At 36.9% G+C, this 23,470-nt stretch overlaps 1 protein-coding gene across 5 annotated transcripts in view; it reads left to right on the forward strand.

The window, feature by feature from the left end:
- Positions 1-21,707, forward strand: part of IFT88 (intraflagellar transport 88) — a 47,654-nt gene extending 25,947 nt beyond the window's left edge. For 4 of the 5 annotated variants that reach the window (XM_031049538.2, XM_005149752.3, XM_031049540.2 and 1 more), the window contains exons 20-26: positions 523-638; positions 3,486-3,538; positions 5,011-5,076; positions 6,836-6,942; positions 12,772-12,832; positions 20,690-20,785; positions 21,442-21,707. In XM_031049538.2, the coding sequence (XP_030905398.2) occupies positions 523-638; positions 3,486-3,538; positions 5,011-5,076; positions 6,836-6,942; positions 12,772-12,832; positions 20,690-20,785; positions 21,442-21,563 (621 nt within the window). In that variant the 3' untranslated portion in view covers positions 21,564-21,707. The remainder of the gene's footprint in view (positions 1-522; positions 639-3,485; positions 3,539-5,010; positions 5,077-6,835; positions 6,943-12,771; positions 12,833-20,689; positions 20,786-21,441) is intronic. The other variant, XM_031049542.2, reaches the window with a different exon arrangement.
- The last annotated feature ends 1,763 nt before the right edge of the window (positions 21,708-23,470 follow it).

The following is a 23,470-nucleotide window of genomic DNA, read 5'->3' on the forward strand; positions in this document are numbered from 1 at the left end:
AATCTGAATACTAGTGGAGAGTTGTGCTTGCTGATAATTTTGTTGCTTTTTTCAGTGGGAACTTCTAAGCTGAAACTGTTATTTATATACATAATGTGTTTTGTAGAAAATAATGCTTTTAAGTGAGTTTTCTAGCAGACTGGTTAGAGTGTGGAACTGTACACTTATTAGTTAACATTGTTTAATGTTCTAGGTAATATACTCAAATGTAGACATGATGTAACGAAACATTTTTGCTGTTGCAAACTATTTAAATAAGTTTTCAAATAAGGCTGGATGGAAAATGTGACAGACTCATCTTGGGTAACTTCTAAAAAGCATTCTGTAATTAGAAAAATTGGTATGCCTTTTTCTTTTTTTTTTTTTTCTTCAGGATTGCTTAGTGTAGCACACTACTTCCATTCATATATTACATGTTTTTGGCATCTGGAGAATTAAACACCTGAGTAAGATATTCCAGAAGTAACAAAGATGTTGTTTATCACTAAAATTGTGTTTCTTTCATGTTTCCTATTTTGTCAGTCATACCGGTATTTCCCTTCAAACATTGAGGTCATTGAATGGCTTGGAGCCTATTACATTGAAACCCAGTTTTGTGAAAAAGCCATTGAGTACTTTGAAAGAGCAGCACTTATCCTGTAAGTAATTGTTATTCTGTGTCTACTGAAATATTTCATGATTAGACATCTCTAAGTATACCTAGAGACAAATTAGTTGGATAATTTTAATACTGTAAATAGATACCAAAGTTAAAAATATTTGGGATATTATTTAATTTTCTCAACTTTCTAATAATCTACAGCATGTTTTTACTCTTACTGTGTAATTTCAATGTTTAGTAAGATCCTCCATTGGGCCCAAGGTAATAGGTGTTAGAATCTGTTTTTTCTATCCTCTGCCATTAAACACAGCTACAAAGTGGGGAACAGCTCTCCTAAGCCACCAAGATCTCCTTCTTTGTTGCTGTATGTGAAATATTTCCTTTCTATTATTTTATCATGTGGTGATGACTTGATGGTTTAGATAAATACATCTTTCAGCAGTTCTTGCTGTATTTCTACTTTTAACATAACTTCTCCTTCCATGGAAAGGATATTACAAATAAGGTGTAGAAGTAAGCAAAAATGTGCAGTGCATAATTACCAATGGTCAGTGAAGGCTGACAGATCAAATCGATCCTGATAGAGATATCTGAAATATCTTGAGTTCAGTTCAGGAAATTAATTGCTGATATTGTCCTTTAGCAGAATATGATGCACTTAAGAAAGTGTGTAGGCCATATGTTTTGTTTTAGATTAGAATGAAAGCTTACCAGACAAATAGTTAAACAGAAATTTGGTCAAACTTAAATCTGCAATTCAGAATTTAAGCAGAATTCTAAAAGTACATCCGTATATTCTTTTCATATGGAAACAAGTATTTGTCTGTATGTTCATGAAGAATTTTGTGTTAATAGGCCAAACAAAATTCATGCAACTAAAATTCACTCCATTCTTTGTTTTGTGATTTGAGGAACCGATTAAAAATCAGGCTAAGCAAACCTGATTGTTGCTTGTCTTGTGATTATACAAAATTTTACATTCTTTTGGTTCTGTGAATCTAAAAGACATGCATAAACAAGATGTGAACAAAAATTTGTACAGTATTATAAAGGAGAGTTTATACCATGAATAGGTTATTAGTTCATTAAAAAATGGTAATTCTAATTTTGAAAGGGCTTGAGTTAGAATAGATGTTAATCACAGAAGAGATAATATGAGGTTTAAATAACAATTAAAATTGAAACAAAAATAAATAGGAAAATGTAGACCTGTAAAGAAATAGAGCTGTAGATTAGATGAAAATACACTGGACACAGTTTGCAGAAATCACAGTTCATAGTATTCTTTTATTCATAAATACTGTCCACCTTAAAAAATAGTATTTTAGTCAAGCTATAAGATTGCATATGCTGTCATTCATGGCCTTCTTAGAAGCTTTGGAAAGAAACAGCTGAAACTAAAAAGGATTATTTCATAATCTTGTTTTGGCAAAGATCTAAGTATTTTATGCTTCATGTTGCACTCATTCCATGCATGAAGTATGTGGATTGTAAAGTAATTTTGAATAACTGGCATATGAAATTCTTAAGTATTATTTGTAATTGTAATCTGTCTGTAATACAGAGAAATTATTTCTCTGGGGGCTGAGATTGTTAATAGTAGAAACAACAGATGTTTTGCTGTTTATTTGGTATTAAAAATAGAGTCTAGATATGTTAATTGATAAGTATGAATCTTGGCTTATAATTTACTACTAATTGTAAATAAAGTTATATTTTAGAATTCTACGTTTATTTTAACCATGACTAGCATTTTCTAGTTTAACTTTTTTAGTTTGTTTAGTATATTCAGTGTTTTAATCGCAATAATTACATTTTAAATTGCAATCTAAAATATCATGTTAGACATTGAATTGAGAAACAGTTTTCTATTATTCGACATTTTACCAGCCTGCACAAATCTATGATAAATAAAAGGAATTGTGTAGCTCATTTTGGCTGCTGACAATTCTCTCTAGAATTTTTGTACTGACCTGCAAAATAAACTATTTTTGCAGTCTGCTTGTCTGCCTTTATTGTTTGCAAGAGACATACTCAGCAGAAACTAAAAAAAGGTGAAGCAGCTGTCTTTCATAAACCTGTTTGGCAACTACCTGGCAAATAGATTATTTAGAGTTAAAAACGGCCTGTGCTGCAATTGGAGGGAAAAACTGAAGAGAATAAGTACAAAACTGTTCTGAAAAAATTAGCATACAGCGCTTTTGGGATGTGCTACTGTTGAATTGTTATCCATGTGCGAAAAGTGCTTTAATTTACAGAGCATCCTTACAATGTTGACATGAAAAATCCCCAATGTTCACGTTATCTTGATAAGAATGAGGAGAGTCCAACAGTTTTGGTGTACATGCTCAAACATCTCAAATATTTTCTTTGACTGTATCTATCACCATTATGTGCTAAAAAGACAAGGACAGGTAGCAACTAGGCCATCAAGGTGATGACAGAAGCAGCCAGAGTCTGAAGCAGTGAGTGTACTTCCTGGCAGGGATCCATCCCTTGGGTGTGCATGGGACCCTTCTGGTGGGACTTTCTTCTCAGATACGGTTTAGCATTTTGTCCTCCCCTATTGCATGGTTCTGTACCTCACACAAAGATTAGTCATTCATATGTCAGCTCAGCTAATTGTGTCTAGCGCACAGAATCATGACCATGAGAAAGACTATAATATAAGACTACAAGTGAATGACATCAAGGCCTGAACAGGAATGTGATGCAAGGGCAAACTCTGTGTGGACTGTGCAGGCTAAATTCTTCCTTGGAAGGCAGTATGTTAGGTGAAAAAATTTAAAAGTAGTTTAATAGTAGATCTTTATCAGTGCTCTGCAGGTGGGTTAGCTTACTCATTGTTTGGCAGAGTGCATAATTTTAATTTATCTGTATGCAGACCAACACAAGAGAAGTGGCACCTGATGGTTGCCAGTTGCTACAGGAGAAGTGGTAAGTTCTGTAACTTTTTTGTTATTGGTTAGAGGTTAGTAACATTGTTTTTGTAATTAATTTGGGCTCTTCAGCTGGGAGAAGGGAAGCCTGAAGAATATATGAACAGGCTTGTAAGAAAGGAGACATTTTATCAGTATCTGTAGTGATAGGACAAGGTGTAACAGTGTTAAACTGAAAGAGGGTATATTTAGATTAGGTGTTAGGAAGAAATTCTTTTCTGTGAGGGTAGGGGACACTGGCACAGGTTGCCCAGAGAAGTTGTGGCTGCCCTGTCCCTGGAAGTGCTCAAGGCTGGGTTGGACAGGGCCTTGAGCAACCTGGTCTAGTGGAAAGTGTCCCTGTCCATGGCTATTGAATAAGTAAAATAAAGAAGTTAGTACAGCATAAATTATCTGATAGAAATCTTTTCAATGTAATTAATTATACTACTATCTGATCTAAAATAAGTAATTAGATTTTAAAGTTGTGTAATTCCTATTCCTTTTCAACATCGGGTATAATTTTTCAATATTAAAGTAGTAGTTACATTACACAAAGAGAGTCTTAATATGCTGTATTTTCTTACTGTGAATATAATACACCAGTAAGCAAAATGGAAAGAGACCAATCTTTCTGGGGTTTTTGTACCACCTAAAATGCTTTCAAGACTCTTGATGATGTAAATGATACTCCTCTTTTCTTGCTTTCCCATTTTATCACTCTTCTTTATGCTTCTTTAAAGCTTTACAAAGCAGACTTTCATAATAAATAAATGCATTTTCTCACTTTGCTGAGATATTTAATACAACAATGAGGAAAAGAACATGATTTAGGGAAGCCAGTGAATTAAGAACAGTGAGCATCACCCAAAACCAGACATATTAACTGTTTTCCCAGCAAAGAAACACAATGGTTTTGGCTGCTTTTTAGTTCATGTATGACTCATTGGCAAAATTCCCGGTTTATCATGTTAACACATACCAGGTCAGTTTGATTTCTGCCTCACACTAGAAAAATAAAATCAGTGATATCTCAAACTTTATTGTCAGATTATTTTATGGATATGAGGTTTTAGATTCACAGGATCTGTCAGTCCTTTCCATCATGATCAAGCCAAGCCAGAATTCAAAGCAAAATCCTAAAGAATAATTACTTTACTACCAGATCTGGGCAAAGGAGAGAGACACATTTATTATTCTGATGGAAGGATGGACAGGCAAAGCTCAGCTGGTACACGTTCCTGTTTGGTCAATCCATACATATGCAGCCTCAGATGAGCCCTGGTGTTTGATACAGCTTGTCTAGAAGATAGTTTATGCAACAGTGGGGTCCTAGAAGCAGGTCAAAAAAGAGCAAAAACCAGGTCTTATAATATTAAATCATGTACTCATACTGAAAAGATGAAGTAATGTTAAATTGTACCAGTTTCTCACAAGTTACTCTTTATTGTATTTGGATATGTGGATAGGAGATGTTTGATTTGTTTGCAGGTAACTACCAGAAAGCTCTAGAGAAATACAAAGTAATTCACAGAAAATTCCCAGAGAACATTGAATGTAAGTTCATTGAGTGGTACAGCTATCAGAGGAAACACTATCACATTGAGTATGTGTGTTAGTAATCATATGATGGAAGTATTTTTCATACAAAAATATTTTAATGAACTAACATTTTTATTTATGCTAATGCTGTATGTTTTCTGTGACAACACAAAAGCATGATTTAAGAAATACTAAGGTAATGCTGAAGAGATGAAAATAAACTTTAACTGTAGTGGGTTGGTTGAGTTTTTCCTCATACATACTTCCTAAGTTTTGTAACTGTTATTTATTTAATCTTTTTTACAATGAAATGTATGTATTTTTACTTCTAGTCCCTGCTAGTTGAAACTCCCGCTGTAAGTTTCTATATATGAGAAAATCTTATTGTTAAGTTTTACCAAAGCCAGGCCTTTCAAAAGAATGTAGAAGGTGAGATTTTGTTGTTGGGTTTTTAAGTATAGTTAGGCAGCCAGTCTTTGGTAACACCATAGAGACTTTCAAATAGAGCTACAGGAAACATAACTTTGAAGAGTGAGATATTTGCAGAATCAGTCAAACATGTACTTTAAATGACTAAGCCCTGTAGAACATAATGGTTAGTTGTGGTTGTGCAAACATCCTCTTTTGTCCTGCACTGCCTCACTAATAACAAGCCTACACTTTTAAATGCTATGTGGGAAGAATATTCACTGTATTTAAAAAAAATAAAATTAAAAATTGTATCATTCTGCTTTAACAAACACACTGCTCATACATAATCATACTGTTGTCATACAGTTCTGTTGTACAAAAGAGATACAGTAGTATGACTCCTCAAAGTTATAAGCAAAATGTCATGTTCATATGGTCACACATTTCAGAGGGATAGAGTATTTAGTAAACCTGTTAGAATTCTACTATTTTTCTGAATGTAGTTTCTGCAACTTACAAAATGGAGGCAAAGATTAGACAATTTAACGGATTTTAAAATTTTCTGCTGCTGAAACAATGGTTCTTCACTCATTCCTCCCTGGCCATGTGCTCCCAACCATCTTCTTTATGCTTGTTCTGATGCTTTTTTGATCCCTCAGTGAACAAGTTCAACTCCTTAAACCAGCAGAAAAATAAGAGCACAAAAATAAAATAAAATACTTGTGAAAACAGTCAGAAGAGTAATGGGTCATGTCATGCTGATTTTTACTTCAAAGAGAAGTTGACAAACCCATAGGAATAGCAACCATGTTTTCAGGGCTTGGTATAATATTTCAGGAGACAGTTTTTAGAGGTTCTTTTGCTTCCATCATGCAGTTATAGTCAATCTCTGTCTGGTTTGTTGTTTTTTTTTTGTAATTTTATAAATACTAATCTTTAAAAATAATCAACCACAGTAACAGAAAAACTGAACCATTCCAATTCTCTTGGCATTTGAAAAATTATTTCAACAAAATGCTGTTGATAGTGACTCCTTGGTAATAACTTAATATTGTTATTGCACTTTCTAGTTTCCAAAATACTTTGCAGACATCAAGAGTTCTGAAACAGATTAATTAATATGCCTTTCCCATGTATAAATGGCATTTGTACTGTTCATGGATATAGATGCTGCGTCATAGAAAATGTTAAGTTGTTTTCAAAATATCACAACTTGTATAGGGATACTGGACTAGAATCACCTTGCATTGCTAGTTATTTGCATTATTTGCCATTCTGTATGTCCGGTTCTGTTAGGGTGGGTGTACTTGTAGTTTGACTGCTTGTAAGCCTTTTTTAAAAAATGTTTTGCTTTTTCAAATAGGCCTCCGATTTTTAGTTCATCTTTGTACAGATATGGGTATGAAAGAAGTCCAGGAATACACAACAAAGCTCAAGAAAGTGGAAAAATTAAAAGAAATAAGAGAGCAGGTAAGCTGAGTTTGGCTGATACGCTGGAGGGAAGGAATGCCATCCAGAGGGACCTTGACACGATTCTGAGGTGGGCTGATGCCAACCTTATGAAGTTTAACCATGACAAGTGCAAGGTCCTACACCTGGATCAGAGCAATGTTAGGCACAGCTACAGGTTGGGCAGAGAAGAGATTCAGAGCAGCCCTGCGGAGAAGGACTTGGGGGTGTTGGTGAATGAGAAACTTAACATGAGCTGGCTTCAGTGTGCCTGGGCTGCTTCAAAAAGAATGTGACCAGCAGGTCAGAGGAAGTGATCCTGCCCCTCTGCTCTCGTGAGACCTCACTTGGAGTATTGTGTGCAGTTCTGGTGTCCTCAGTGTAAGAAGGACATGGAACTGTTGGAACAAATCCAGAGGAGGCCATGAGGACGATCAGGGGACTGGAGCACCTCCTGTATGAAGACAGGCTGAGAAAATTGGGGCTGTTCAGCCTGGAGAAGAGAAGGCTGCATGGAGACCTCATAGCAGCCTTTCAGTATCTGAAGGGGGCCTATAAAGATGCTGGGGCAGGACTCTTCATTAGGGACTGTAGTGATAGGACAAGGGGTAACGGGTTAAAACTCAAACAGGGGAAGTTTAGATTGGATATAAGGAGGAAGTTCTTTACTGTGGGGGTGGTGAGGCACTGGAATGGGTTTTCCAGGGATGTTGTGAATGCTCCATCCCTGGCGGTGTTCAAGGCCAGGTTGGACGAAGCCCTGAGTGGCATGCTTTAGTGTGAGGTGTCCCTGCCCATGGCAGGGGGGGTTGGAACTAGATGGTGATAAGATCCTTTCCAACCCTAACTATTCTATGATTCTATGATACAGTTTCACTACCTATACAGATGAAGTTAAAATGGCCTTTATGATAGTTAAAAAGTATATTAAATTCCTGGTTTGGAGAGGCTTCTGTTTTGTTAGTTATAAACTACGTAATCAGTCTTATATCTGAATGGTTTTTAAGCACCAGATTTTCTGTGATTTTAAATATTAGTGGAAGATAGATTATGTGGATGTGATGGGAATGTTGGAGCCACCTGCATAATTCAATGTCTATGGATTGTCATCTTTCCTACTTATTTGCCAGACTGTATAAAGTGCATTTTTGAGCCAAATAATACCGCAACTACAGAGAGAGAAGGGAAGCCTAAGAATTTGGCCTTGCAGTAGAGCTCCTTTTTGCTGTGCGCAAAGTTGTAACATTGACAGGTTCCATAGATGGAAGTAAATTATTAATGTTAATGCCAATTTTTAAACTGGAAAACGAAAGAAGTTCCATGGGAAAGCTACAGGCTGAAAGGTATGGAATTATACCTTGTGTTCTATTCAGAGGAGTGAGCATGTGTGATGCATGCACTTGTATGAATAGTTTTCTTGCTGTTCCTGTGATAAAGTAAGATTTTGAAATTAAAGTTAGCTTTTTGTTTGGAAAGCATTATCTATGCTCTTGTGCTGCAAGGTTTTCAAGCTTGCTTTTCATATCCAGTGAGTTGCCTCAAAGCTACATAGTCACGTTAGGACACATGAAGTTTTACCTAATTTACTCTGCTCCTAGAAACACTTACTGGCTCACTTTTGATGTCAGATAATGTGTAAATGCATCCCTAATTACTTCACTTTTACTTCAATTCCAGAGAGCCTGAATGTGCACATGTACATTAGGACATTTTAGAAATGAAACTCACAAAGGGAAACACTGATCCAAGCATTCCAAATCCATGTTACAGCCTTACTTTATGGGAGGTAGTTGAAGTATATTTTTGGGGTTACAGTTTGGGTTTTCAGAAAATGTAAAACTTAAAGCACTTTGGAAAATGGGGAAAAAAATGGGGGAAAAAAAGCAACCCACAAATGCAGTGAGACTAATATTCCTCCTTATCTCTCCCATAATGGTTTCCGTATGCAAAACAGATGACCACATACAATGTTCTTATTTTGCAAAACTCGGCAAGAAAAAGATCTCTCTGAAGTGTGTTAAACAGGCTTTGCTTGGTTTCCAGGAGCTACTAGTTTAATGTTGGTGACATACATAGGTCTTTGCAATAACTTCCAATACATCGGTGCTTTACTCAGGAAAACTGAGATGAAACCAATTAAAACTGGATTTTTTTATAGCTAATAAAAGAAAGAGAACCATGGGGATGGAAAGGTTATCTGTTTACTTGCATATAATTCCAACATTTTTTACATTGAAGATGTTAATTATGTATAGTAGATCTGCAAATGTTGAGGGTTCTTTGTCCTTTAAGGTGGCTAATGTTTGAATATGAAAATAATTTGTCACATCACTTTTTCATTTCATGTTGGAAGCAGGAGCTTTCCTGAACACATTTCTGTACTTTCTGGTGGGGAAAAAGCTACCAGTAAAATACTTAAAAGATTTTTAGTAGCACAGAAGTAATGTTTAAATTGTTTAGTTCTTTTCCATTCTGACTACATTGTGCTAAGACACTTTATTGGGTGGTACTTGAATGACAGAGGTATCAGTGGAATCCACTAAAGATGTATAGTATCAGAACTTACGACATAGTAGTTTTAAGACTTTAATAGTGATCATAATTCAGACTTCAATACTGATCATAATTCAGGCATCACATGGAAAGTTCACTCTGTGTATTATAATTCAGGATTCCTATTTAAGAGTCTGGTGACTCTATCCTGTCACAAGTTAACCTTGCAAAGCAGAATCATAGAATGGTTTGAGTTTGAAGGGACATTTGAAGATCATCTAGTCCAAGTCCTCTGCCAAGGGCACGGATGCCTTCCACCATCCAAACTGGCCTTGAGCAGTGTCAGAGATGGGGCAGCCACAACTGCTCTGGACAACCTATGTCTCACCATCCTTATCATAATTGTTTTTTAAATTATGTCCAATGCAAGTCTACCCTCTTTCAGCTTAAAACTGTTGCACCTTGTCCTGTCACTACACGCACCAGTAAAAACTCTGCACGCATCCCCCTTTATGTATTAAAAGGCCACAATAAGACGTTCCTAGAGCTTTCTCTTCCCCAGGCTGAACAACCCCAACTCTCACAGCCTGTCTTTATGAGAGAGGTTTAGATTCGAAATTAGGGATTGGAACAATGGAAATTAGCATTGGAACAAGATGCCCAAAGAAGTGGTAGAATCACAGTCCCTGGAAGTGCTCAAAAATGTGCAACATGGTTTAGTGGTGGACTTGGCAGTCCTGGGGTAATGATTGGTCTTGATCTTAAATGTCCAACATAGTTGATTGTATGATGTTTATATTAACTTACTGCAATTTAGTACACTGCTGTTCTGCATTATAAGTTGAGTATCTTTCTGGGGCAGGATCTCAATGTCAATGCTGTCTTGAAGTTCTTTTTTGCTATTGGTATTACATCTGGGTTCCCATCCCCTGGTTTGAGGGATTTATTTTTTTTTCTGTGCTTGGTTGGTTTTTGTGTGTGTGTGGTTTTTTAGTCTTATGTCTACCATCTGGCTTTGGAAATTACAAGGTATTTTTGTCCAAAGAATTTCCTTATGTCATCCATGAATGTATAGTCATAAACTATACTTTCAAGTTCTAAAATTACCAAACTTTAATATTCAACCACCTAAGTTTCTAATAGGAACACTGGTTTCAGTTAGTAATACCAGATATAGTTCAGTTCCTGCTCCAAATTTCAGACCAACCTGTGATTTCTTGATTGCACCCAGTATAGAGAGAAAAGATAAATGCTAGTGTAATATAGTGACGTTTCAAAGTCTGCACACAGGCTTTGTCTTCCTATAGAAATTTATCAAAATTTGCTGTTCTGGCATTGTTTTTTCCAGAATATGTACATCCACATAGAGTTTATACCAAAATAAATATTCTATAAGATTTATTGCACTCGGTTCTCAAATACGGACAAGTTGTTAAAGACATCCAGCCAAGAATCTGGGAACATCTGTGGGTTTCATTCTGTGTAGAAGTGTTTCTCCCTGCCTCTCACAGCATTGGATTTTTCTGTAACCTTTGTATGCTGTTTTTTTTTCTTCTTCCCCTCCTGACTGCATTAATCTTTGTTTTTCATGTTTCAGTTTAAAAAAGACAGATAATAGTGTAAAAGTTCACATAACCTTCTTAGCACTGATGTATATGCACATTGCTATTTATTTCCTTTCAGTGGGCTTAATGACTGTGAGTGAGGGCCTAATTGGTAGTGGTGTGAAGCAGTGGTCATAGGTGCAAATATGGGGGAGGGGGATGAGGGGGATTTACTGCCTTTACCTTCAGATAGCTACATCTGGACTAATAATCCTAGATGTCTTTTGCAGTCATGGGAGAGAAATAGGCATTTATAGCATGGAAAACATTGGACCTATTTTAAATGTCTGCTTTTAGAATGGGGTGACTTATAAACTACTCACTTGGAACTTTACAGGATTGAGTCATATGTTTTAAGCTGCAGTGCTTCTATAATATTTTGGGAGTAAAGTCCTAGGATTTAAATCCCATGAGAGCTCTGTCATACAGGGACCACTTCCCTCTGGCAGACAGAAGCTGAGCTTCCACTGGCAGACTTGTCAGTCATTTAGCATTTGGAGTCTGAACATGCTTCCTGAAGGACCAATATGTGCTATTTCACAGGACCATGAATAGGATATTTAATACAAAACTCAGAGAACATATTTTAGACTTGAGGATTTCCCAAAATAAATAAAAAGCATGAGAAATTCTGGTCCCAGACTGAGCTGCTCCAAGACCATTCCTGGTTTCATGCTAGGCTTGCTGCTTTCCTGTCTGACTCTATGAGTTTTGATTTAAGGGTTCTTCCTCTTTCTGTTGGCATGAGTCATGAAAGTTCATTCACTTCTTCTGTGTCATTCCAACTTTGCCAGATTCCATGGTATTTTTCTGATGAAAAATGAGTGAAAAAGCTACAGTAATTGACCTGAATACATGATTAGGTAGCATGCACGTGTGTTAATCAGATCTCAAATTCATATTTTTAAATAAGATGCAGAGATTACTAACAGTTGAATGCTGCAGACATCAAGTTTTTATACCTACCCATTGAAAAGTCCTTCATCCAGATGTACCTTCTTGTAATTGACAAGGTACATGCATGAGAAATTTGGTGTTTTGCCAGAAGACAAGTCCGCTATGTGATACAGAGGTATTGCTTTGATAAACTGTTGAAGTTTTCAAATTATACTAAAAACCCCACAGCTGGAAGATGTTTATGGTACCTTCCTCAGTGCAAGAGAGCTGACTTTTTAAACACAGCTTTTAAAGTATTTACCTTCACCTTTATCTTGCATTTAACACTCAACAGCAAATTAAATTTTGCTGTGAAGCACAGTGGCATGCCAAGTATTCCAAATTTAAGATATATGGGGTGAATAGTTCTTTTTATAGATTTCCTTACTTCCTCCCCTTGAATCTATACAATAATAAAAAGCTTGTGGGATTTACAAGATGTTAATAGGCAGAGGCTACTTTGAACTCATGCAAGCAGGGCTATGTTGCCTGCTTTTTCAGCTGTAATATATGAAGGTACATCTGAACTTTTTTTACACACATTCCTTATATAAATTTTATCTGAAGAAAAATAATTTTTGAGATACTTTGTTTGAATTTCACAGACCTCTTCTTTTATGTAAACATGGGATTTAACACTGATTTTAGGGACAATTTTATGCATTGAAAAAACAAGGTTTATTAGTTATAGTTTAGCAAGCCTAGTTTAATGTTCTCCTACTGTTTTATTAGTAAGTTGAGTTTTCAGTTGTCTCTACTGTATATTACTAAATAGAGGTTTTGTTCTGTTCTCTTCAAACCTTTTTGACTTCTCCAGCGCATTAAATCTGGAAGAGATGGCAGTGCACGTAGCCGCAGAGAAGGAAATGCTATTAGTGGTAAGTACTTAATGCTTAAATACCAGATTAGTCTGGATTCTAAAGAAATCAGTTTTTCTTAAAGTGTTTGTAAAACCCCCTTACATTCTGAAATGCACACAAACATGCATGGAGTAATATGCAAGTACTTCACAAATTTTCACACATTTTGATTAGCTCACTGCTCTATGAAACTTCAGCCACTATAGCAGCATGCATTTGGTCTAAGCTTTGTGCTTTATATACAAATCTCAGTGTATTCATAAAGCTAAATTTCTACTTATTTTCACTGTGGATTTGAACATTTTATTCCATTAACTCTGGAATATTTACAAAAAGGAATAATTTATTTTAGCAAAACAGAATATATAACCCATGAAAACCAAGAATTCATAGTCTTTAACATGGAGGAAAGGGAGTTTGTGCCTACCATCTAGCCTATTACATTAGGTGTTTGTCAAAAGTTCAAGAAGCTGTTTGGTGCAACCTGCTTCAATAAGAAGGAGAATACACTTGTGCTATATTTGAGCTCCTCCCCCTTTTCCCAGTACAGCAAGGTTGAAGTACTAGAGTCTTCCACAGAGGAAAGCTTGCTTTCTGACTACTCAGTCTTTCTGCCTTTATAGATTTACAATGCTGACTTTCATAAATGTAAAACTTTAGCCATGTAAGTCTGGAAACTGGCCTGCTTTGTCTTTTCTCTACTTAGTAGTCCGCATTTATAGGGCTAATGATTTTTCCCTCCCATTCTTAAATCCACAGAATGTTAGTAATGTTAAACCTAACTGTTCCCCACTGCTCTTCTAAGGAAACTAGCAGACTTCAGGCTGCTTCAGACAGCTGGAAAAAACATCCTTATTTTGACTCAAAAAGGAAATGGTTTCTTTGTATTCTGCTTTTGGTTTATCTTAATATTGGTGGGCATCATAAAAAGATATTCTCTATAAATTCCTGCCACTTTTCCCTTCTTCCTGCAGAGGAATAGTTTACAGATTTTTTTTTCTGACTTGGAAATTTTATTTCTTCATCTACATAACTTTACTACATTTATCCAATTCTGTAGGGTCATGGAAAGTCATGGAAATTCCTAGTGTAATCATAACCTTTGTGTGATGCTACATTTATGAAGACTGCTCTCCTGGGTTCTCTAAGGGTTAAGAATGAGTTTTGGATGCTTAAAAGAGATCTCATTCCTTTTTTTCAACTCAGTAATTTCACAATAGAAGCTTTTAAATAATTTTTTGATGTGCAGAAAAAACACCATTCACCTAGGATTGAATTTTACCTGTTCTGGGCCCCAGGCCAAAGTAATTCTTGGGGTGAAATTCCTTATTTTGGTAACAGAGATGGATGGAAACATTTCTGAACTCTCCTTTGTTACATAAGGATCAGGCAGCCAGCTGGAGGTACCAGCAAAACAGCAGTGTGAGACCTCATCAGTGCCTGTTTTCTGTCATAAAGTGGAGATGCACTATGGCATATAATAAATAGAAATTAAGAGTAACATTTGTAGCAGGCAAGGATATTGACAGCTGTGCAAAACACTGCATGAGGTATATGGGTAAATGGCACAAAGGGTCTCTCTTCATACAGCTATGTTGTGTAATTATCTCTACCCTTATTATCAGAAAAGGAGAGGGTAAGTCAGTAATTTAACAAAAGAGGATAAAAATAATGATCAAGCTGGAAAGATGCAAAGACAATATTAATCCTCCAAAGTACTGATTTGTCTTTTAAAGACAGAAGAATCTATGGAAAGTTGTCTTATTTTAAAAATTACAAAATATATAAAAATCCCTTCGCTCCACTCTGAAGTTGATCACATGAGGAACTTTGACTGCAAATTCTAGTGACTACAAGGCATTACTCTTTCTCTCCATAACGAGAGTAATGCAAGAAGAGCAAATGCAGACATTTAGGATGCCAACATAAAAAGGATGAAAGAGTAACCAGGGTCAGAATTTACCTATAATTTGTCCTATCAGTAACTCTTAAGATTGCTGCTCAAAACATGACGTCAAATTTATGAAAGAATGGGAAAAAGCAGTTTGGGAACAAGTCTTTATAAGAACATATTTGAGAAGTCTCCATTATACAAATGTAGTGGCAAAGATCCAGCCTTTCTGGATATGACTTGGCAAACAAGCAGAGGTACAAAGAAGGTCCTGTGTCGAGCCTGGAGTTAACTTACTGCTGGGATTCCTCATTAAAAGTTGTGGTGAGATGTACAACTTCTGCATTTTTAGGAGGAGTCAAGGACATTACACGTTTTTTAACCACTATGATTGACTCTGGGGAACTTTTATCAGTGAAGAAACTGCATCCCTGGCAGTGTTCAAGGCCAGGTTGGATGAAGCCTGGGTTGATACGGTTTAGTGTGAGGTGTCCCTGCCCATGGCGTGGGGGTTGGAACTAGATGATCTTGAGGTCCTTGCCAACCCTAGCTATTCTATGATTCACAGCAGCAGACATTAAGGACTGTGATGTAGTTTGTCTGCCTTTTACTGAGGATGACTGAGAGAAATCTGAAGGCCCAAACATGATTTTGTCCGATGTTTGGCATTATTCACCAGATTATGAATCTGTATTTTGCAGTGAAGTCACATATGAAGTATAAACATGGGTTGTTTTATTTCAGAATCTTAGTACAATTTTGATAAATTAAAGGCTTCAAAATTAAAAAAAAAAAGAAAATTTGTGTTTAAGATTAGCCTTTCCCAGTGTTGCTGCCAAGACCAAAAGGGATCATTTTCCCACCCTGTATGAGGGACTTGCCATCATTACTGAACCCAGTGAAGTATGGAATCCTTCTTAGTTTAGTACTTGCTAGCTAAATTGGAGTACTTACTAGCTAAATGAAGTGTGTATGCATTCCAAATATTTTAGGTATAATGCATGTTTTATTTCTTTCCTTTCACCAGCTCACTATCCCCATACCCTGCTGGCATGCACAATGGATTTTTTTTCCCCCAAAGTATTTTGTCCCTATATGGTTATCTATATTAGGAGTATTAATAAATCAGGCTTCCTTGGTTTAGGGAATAAGATTTAAAATTGCTTTTAAAGAGGAAGTTAAGAGGGAAGAGAATTTAAGTCAGCAGTGTTTGTACGTCATAGAGCACCTACTACTTTGCCAATATAAATTAAACAAAAAGGTGCATGAGATGCACCAAAGCATAATTTGAAGTATATGGTTACTGCATGTATGGATAGTAGACAAAATGGAAAAATCGAGAAAAAGAAAACTGACATCTAGATCTGTGTCAACTAAAGTCTACTTTTGTGAGAAGGATAAGCATGAAATCTAAAAGGCCTACCCAAAATTGAGCACGCTTGTTCCCTGTTGTTATAAAAAGTGAAATTGCCTTTTTCCCACTTTACCAGATTTACCACTTGTAATCTTTCTGATTCATGTTGGAAGTAGATGACATCGGTACACTCCCTTAAAATCCCTCTTCTAATTTAAAAAAGGAGGAATAACAAAACCAAAACAAAAAAAACCCCAACCAACCAAAAAAAACACCCCACAATCAAACAAACCAAACAAAAAACCCCAAACAAACAAACACAAACCCCTGGAGGGAGCTAGCAGTACATCTGAGGTTAGGCAGTTCTCAAAGATTTCCTTTCCAATAAGCTTTTCTTGTTTTCATGCTTATCTTTTTTGTGTTTTGCAGAAATGTGATGGTAATATCCAGAAATTGGAAGTTCAGGCACTGTGGTTTTTATTACCTTAAGAAACTTTTACTGTTCAATAGCATAAGGCCTTTCATAGATAAGGGAAAGTATGATTTTAAGGAATACATTACCATAGGAGTGTTTACTTGGTCTCTGCATTTGCCCTGCTCTGTGAATGGTGAGTTTTGTACTGAATGAGAGGAGCCGTGCTGTCTCAGACAGGAGCCCAAAGAAGCAGTGTTGAACTTAGTAGATGAAAGGCTGAGCACTTTTCATTCTCCTTGTTACTTCAGCCTAGCCAGATGAATTTGGAAAGGAAACAATGCAAGAATAATTTAGGTGTCTTTTTCCCTTTTTTTCATTTTTACTTGTGACAGTATCAGTGGAGAAATTGGCTTTGTCCCTCTCAAACAAACATCCCATAGTCAGACATCCTTTACCAGCCCATAGGGGTCTCATCATATTGTATGGAAGCACATTATAGATGTTAGGGCTGTAAGCATCTTAATCTTGACTGTGATACAGGCAACTGGTTCTCTTGTTACCCTTTAGCCAGGACTTTGAAATCATTTATATTTTGTAGGTTTTGTGTGCCTGTTCACACCTCATTATAAATCATTGTGGGATAATTCCATTGGCTGAGAGGGGGGAGGATTTAGCTTTTTTTATAAATATGGAAAATACTTGAGTTAAGAAAACATCTAAAATCTGTTTTCTGCAACTGAAATTGCCTAAAGAGCTATCTGAACTGGCATAGCAGAAACAGTGTTGATTTTTATTTAACAGAATTTCAAATAAAAATGAACTTCCATCTGCTTCCCATGGCTGTTTCTCCGTTTTCACATTCTGCCTGTTACACTGAACTTACTGTTCTCTTTGGTCAAACCAAAGCCCCCTCTTCTCCAAAGGTGGAGTCTTCATCCCAAATATGAAAGATACACAGAGCTGCATTTAAACACATCATGGATTTAGCAACGCACCTGTAGTCTTTCAAAACATTAGCCCACTATGCACTTTGTAGCATAAACATTTTCCAGAGGAGGTAGATTACCAAACAACGTTACCTTTTGGTACCTTTAATACCAGTAAAATGTTACTTACATTTCTAATTTATGTCCTTTGTAATACTGGAGGAATTTCTCATACAGTATCCACCACTGGAATTGCAACCAGTGAGATTCCTAAAAAAAAAAAAAATGTTTTCATTAGGTTAGTTTTAAACATGCTGGTAACCTGCTCCAGCACAGCCTGCTGCCACTTGCCAGCATGTGGCAGGGCAGAAAGGGCAGGGTACTCCTTTCTGTGGCAAGGTGAGGCTAGATTGGTAGGTTCAGAGGAAATGAAAGATGGAACTCCTCATCTCTGTTCTGGATGCAAAAATTTCACAGGGGCTTAAGGGAAAACTGAACAAGTTCTCGAAGAATAAATCAATCAATCCATTATTAAATATGAAGAGCAGCCCCCAGCCCCCAAACATATGCTTGATTTACAGATTGTTGGGAGGCTAGGAAATTATTCTTGGAGAACTACTATATATGCTTGCTCTATTTGTGATGCTCTTCCCTAAGCATCTTGTCATTCTTTTGTATGGACAATAAGCCAGTTTAGATAGATCTTTAATCTATTAAGGCATCCTTATGTTCTTATATTTTAAGTGTTCAGAGGACACTGTGCCCATAGGCGTTTATTCTTCATAGTTTTTTCCATGGTGCATTTAGTCAAGGGGGGATATACTGATCAAATAACTTGCAACTTCAGGGAAGTCCGGTCCCCCTCAGCATTTCTTTTCTTTCCCATTCCTGGGCATATATTCTTGCTGATTCCTTTGCACTTCTTCTAGCTTTAATCTAACCCTTCAGTGAGTGCATTAAACACAGTAAATAATGTGTTTGGTGAACTGAACAAAGTCTGAAACCTAAAAAAGCTACATTTGTGTGAACAGCTAAATTTGCTCACTGTAACAGTGCTCACAATTCCATTTACTGTACTGACTCAGAAAGGGAAGCCTGGGCACCAAGATTACATGCTGAACATCAGGCAGGCATCTTGCTGCTCAGGATGGCTGTTTTGGGCATCTCAGTCACAGCAGTAAGTGCTTAAGAAATGTCAGAGCCATGCAGGGGGGGAGGGGGGGGCAGTTGGTGAGGTTTAGATACTTCAAGGATTGGACACCCAGTAGATGGAGAGAGAAAAGGGGTGGAAATTCAGCTTCAAATTTTGGACATGCTGCTTCATTCACATCTTGGATGTAGTCCTAATAAAACTTAAGGGTCCTAGGATGCCCAAGAATGCTTCTGTTTTCAGTTGGTTTAAGGCAGTAAGATGTACAGGTAACTTCCAGTGTTATGTTTATCACAGCCATTTTGGTTTGAGTGCTACACTTTATTTTCTTCTTTTAGTTCATATAAAATATTTTGCCTTCCTCTGGTACTATCACTAAAAGCTGTGTGTTTTCTCCTTCACAGTTGAAAACCTTTGATACGCCAGCTTCTTCTTCTTTTACTGTCATTACACCCAGTTCTTCCTTTCTGGAACCAGCCAAACCTATGGAGTTTATTTTACTACTTCAGTCTTCCCCTAGTGTAGTTGCGGCTGTATTGTTCCTGTCTTTGCATTTTCTTGCTGCTTCTTCCAACTTTATTCATCAGTTCATAAATTACTTGTTTTCCATTGCACAAGAGTTTGTGCCTGCTTCTATCGTACTCTTTCTCTCCCTGTTAAAACATTCTGTATTCTTCTCTAAACAGTCCACAGAATGTTTTCAACCATACAATCTTTGAAGCTCAGTGCGCATCTCCTTGTTGTGCAGGGTGTCCAAAGCCCAGTGAAATCAAAATGCAGTCCTTTTGTCATTTCACAACCTGTTTGTTGAGCCCTCCCAATCAAACCCATTGATTTCTTTAAGTTCCTTCAAATCCTTCATCAAGCATTCACTTCTTCTATTAAACCTATCAGTGAGAATTGATCCAAGGGAGGCTGATGTACATTAAAATAGATTTTCCATGCTTCAATGCTTTGACTGTAACTTGTGTCTTGTAAACATATTAAGTGTTTAATGTGTGACTATATTAAATCTTTCTTGGAGCAGAGACATTGTCCTGCAGTTCTGAGTAAACTGAAGTCTGCAGTGGTGTTTATAGAGAAATAAAGGTTTGTCATCTTTGTGGAAGAGGTTTTTGGTTTGGTTTGCCCTTTTAATATTTTTTTAATAGTAACAGCGTTTATAAAAAGAACATTTATAGTAAACAAGACAATGGAAATGTGTCGCCAATTCCAGACTTTGTAATGCATGTTTGCTGAATTAAATCTGTTTTTCCTCCATACAGATGGAGGAGTTTTAGTAACAGCATTGTTCCGTATTGTAAATAAGCGTGTTTGTATTTGGCTGCGTGGCATATCCTGCCTTGTAAATATAGCAAGCCAAACATTAAAAGTTTTCTCCTACGAGAAAAATTGCATTAAAATTTGTTGTAGCAGAAGAGATTGAAAGCTTGCCATGAATGTGAGAAAGAGATTAAGAGGTGAACAGAATATTTAAAGTGTCTGGAATACTGCTGTGGCAAGAGAATGTTAATCTGACATTGTCTGGGCAGGAGGCAGCCCTTGGAGCTGACACATTCCTTGGGGCCCTGCTGCAAACTGAGCTGCCAGTACAGTGTTTACAGCAAGATGCAGGGCCAGGATGGTCTGTGTACATGAACTGTACCCGCCTGCCATGCAGACAGCACATGCCAAATATACTCTTCTAATTAAAAGCAATCTTAGTGTTGCATTTAATTGTGACAGTATTCAACAGGTGGATCATACTAACATATTAGTAAGCACATAGATGTATGAAATGTCCATATACATTGTGACAGTGTTTATATTTATCATGCTTATTTTAACTCCAAAATGTGACTGTAATTTATAAGCAACTGAAATGTCAGCATTTGAGGCAGAAATATTTTAATGTGTTTACTCCAAAGTAAATAAGGCTGCATATGTATATGTATTTTAAATTAAAACACATACATGTAGACACAGTGTCCGTTGTGTTTTAATGACCACTATTACAAATAAGTACTGTATCCATCATGAAAAGATGGTTTCATCCAAATCTTGTTTGACAGATAGTAGCTGAATTTATGTTGCCCTTGTATCGTGATTTCACAGAATGTAACAGCATACTATTTGTCTTCAACTTCTCCCCCCTCCCAGATAGTGGTGGCACCAAGGGGGAAAGGCTGAATGCCAGACTAAAAGCTTTTCCTGAAACAAGTGAACCCTATGAAAGTAGCATCTGTAAAGAAATAGGTAAGTGGGCATCTTACACCTTCATATTTTACTGGCCCTTAAAGACGGGGAGATGGAAAAAATAAGTTATTGTAACAGCATGTAAAATTAGACAATTAGAAATACATTTTCCTTGTAAAATAAATGTGAAGAGTGGCTTCAGGTTTGTTGTTTAGAGCTCACTATAAAGCAGTAGTAAATGTGGCCCATGTAAATACTTACTACTTTTGATACATCTGCTGCCAGTTCTTGTGGCTCTGCAGTTAGAAGTTCTTCACTGAGATACAATTTTCAAAGGGGTTTAAAAATCCAAATCCATGTGGAACGTAGTGTTTCCTAAAATGCCATTCCTTAACCAGCTCATCAGTCCTGCTGCACCATCCACTTTTCCCAATTTTTTTCTCACTTAATGACTGTAATAAGATAATTTATCTTTAAGAATGAAGCTCCTATCACTAGCACTCGGGTACTTTGCTCCTGGGGCATGCCTGCCCAGTTATTCCGAATGCAGTATCTTGTTGTTCTTTCTGGTCTGCATATCAAAGACAAGATGTGTAATGACATATCTTACAGATGTGTAATGCTAAACCCCACCCTTGTGTTTGATTATATATGTTTGAAACAAAGCTAAAATTACTTGTAGGTAACTGTTTCAAATGTATTTTTTTAAAACCTAGATGTCTCCTACATAGATCCACTTGGCCCACAAGCAGAAAGACCAAAAACTGCTGCAAGAAAAAGAGCTGAGGAAGATGACTTTGCTGATGAAGAACTAGGAGAGGATATGCTTCCAGAGTAGCATATGGTCCACTCACAACTTTTTATCCTTTTAAATTTTTTATCAATAACACTTTGATCCATGATGACCTGGATTTTGATAAAATCTTTGTGAAACACTTTGGGTATATGGTATCTTACATTAAACACATGATTTGAAGTTGCAGTCTTTTATAATTGATTTTTATTTTTTAAATAATGCTGAGGTTATTTCACTGATGCATAAAAACTATGCAGTTACTCATTGCAAGCTGTACCAAATTTGTAAAGCTTTTGCTTTCAGAGATTATGTCCAGTGATAATAGGAAACACAGCAGCCTCTAAAATTTCACCTTTTCGTGTGAAATACCTCAAAGCCATGTTGTAAGGCTGAAAGTCCGATATCCTTCATCCAAAGCCAGAATGTATTTAAGGCTTGCAAACTGACTTTCTGAAAATGTTTCTGTATGACCTTGGTCATCTTTAAGGCCCCAGTTCAGCAAAGCACTTAATACTGATGCTGAAGAAAGCATCTTAACTTTAGTCTATTTTTATCTGAACTAGGGCCATTTTGCAGTCTCATGGCAGCCTCCTGGGTATTTTTGCAGTTACAAAGATAAGGTTTCATTTTTTATTTATTTTGAGTGGTCAGAGTGGACAGGATTTTAGTCTAGGTTGTTCAGTATTGCCAGTTGAAATGGATTTTGAACCTTGTGTTGAGGGTTGTGGCCCTGACTACACAGAGGCAGCAGCGGCTTTCTACAGCCTCAGTTGAGTATGTGCAAAGATGTTAGTTACAGAAATCGTTATTTGTGGCGTATGAACAGAACAAGTTTTGTCTGCAGTCATTGAGATATGTTAAATAGTAACATGGGATACCTGATCTATATCACTTTTCAGAAATACAAATATTACTCAGGTGTTCAGAATTTCTTAATAATTATTTGCCAAACAGGTATGCTGGGTTGGCAGGCACTTGTTTTTAAAACACTGGTGGGAGTTTGGTGCAATAGTTATGACTTTGTTTGACCTCACTTGGAGTATTGTGTACAGTTCTGGTGTCCTCAGTGTAAGAAGGACATGGAACTCTTGGAACAAGTCCAGAGGAGGGCTATGAGGATGATCGGGGGCTGGAGCACCTCCCATATGAAGACAGGCTGAGAAAGTTGGGGCTGTTCAGCCTGGAGAAGAGAAGGCTGCATGGAGACCTCATAGCAGCCTTCAGTATCTGAAGGGGGCCTACAGGGATGCTGGGGAGGGACTATTCATTAGGAACAGTAGTGATAGGACAAGGGGTAACAGGTTGAAACTTAAACAGGGGAAGTTTAGATTGGATATAAGGAGGAAGTTCTTTACTGTGGGGGTGGTGAGGCACTGGAATGTGTTGCCCAGGGATGTTGTGGATGCTCCATCCCTGGCAGTGTTCAAGGCCAGGGTGGATAGAGTCTTGGGTGACATGGTTTAGTGTGAGGTGTCCCTGCCCATGGCTGGGGGGTTGGAAGTAGATAATCTTAAGGTCCTTTCCAACCCTAACTATTCTATGATTCTATTTGGTTCATGACTTGTCTATAGGAGTGTTTCTACAGACTATCATGGAGATCCTAATCAGCAGCATTTTTTTGGTTTGGTTTGCCCAGAAGTCTAACTGTACATTATATAAAATTCTGTGTTTTACAAACAGAATTGCATTTTTATTCCACTCCTGCACAAACTCTTAGGAACTTCTGGAACATGCCATTTCCCATAGCAAGAGGATCTGATTATATCGTGCTCTGGGTTACAATTTACTTGCACGTTATTTTGTAGGCACAGTTGAGCTTGTTCTAAACTGACAGACAGCCATGTGATCTAGCTCCAACACTGGCATGATAAGACCTGCTGACAGTCAAAATGATTTAGTCCAAGTTCATCTCTTTCAAAACTATGTTTACTATGGTTGCATCTCTACCA

Source organism: Melopsittacus undulatus, chromosome 2, assembly GCF_012275295.1.
Source record: "Melopsittacus undulatus isolate bMelUnd1 chromosome 2, bMelUnd1.mat.Z, whole genome shotgun sequence".
Lineage (NCBI taxonomy): Eukaryota > Metazoa > Chordata > Aves > Psittaciformes > Psittaculidae > Melopsittacus > Melopsittacus undulatus.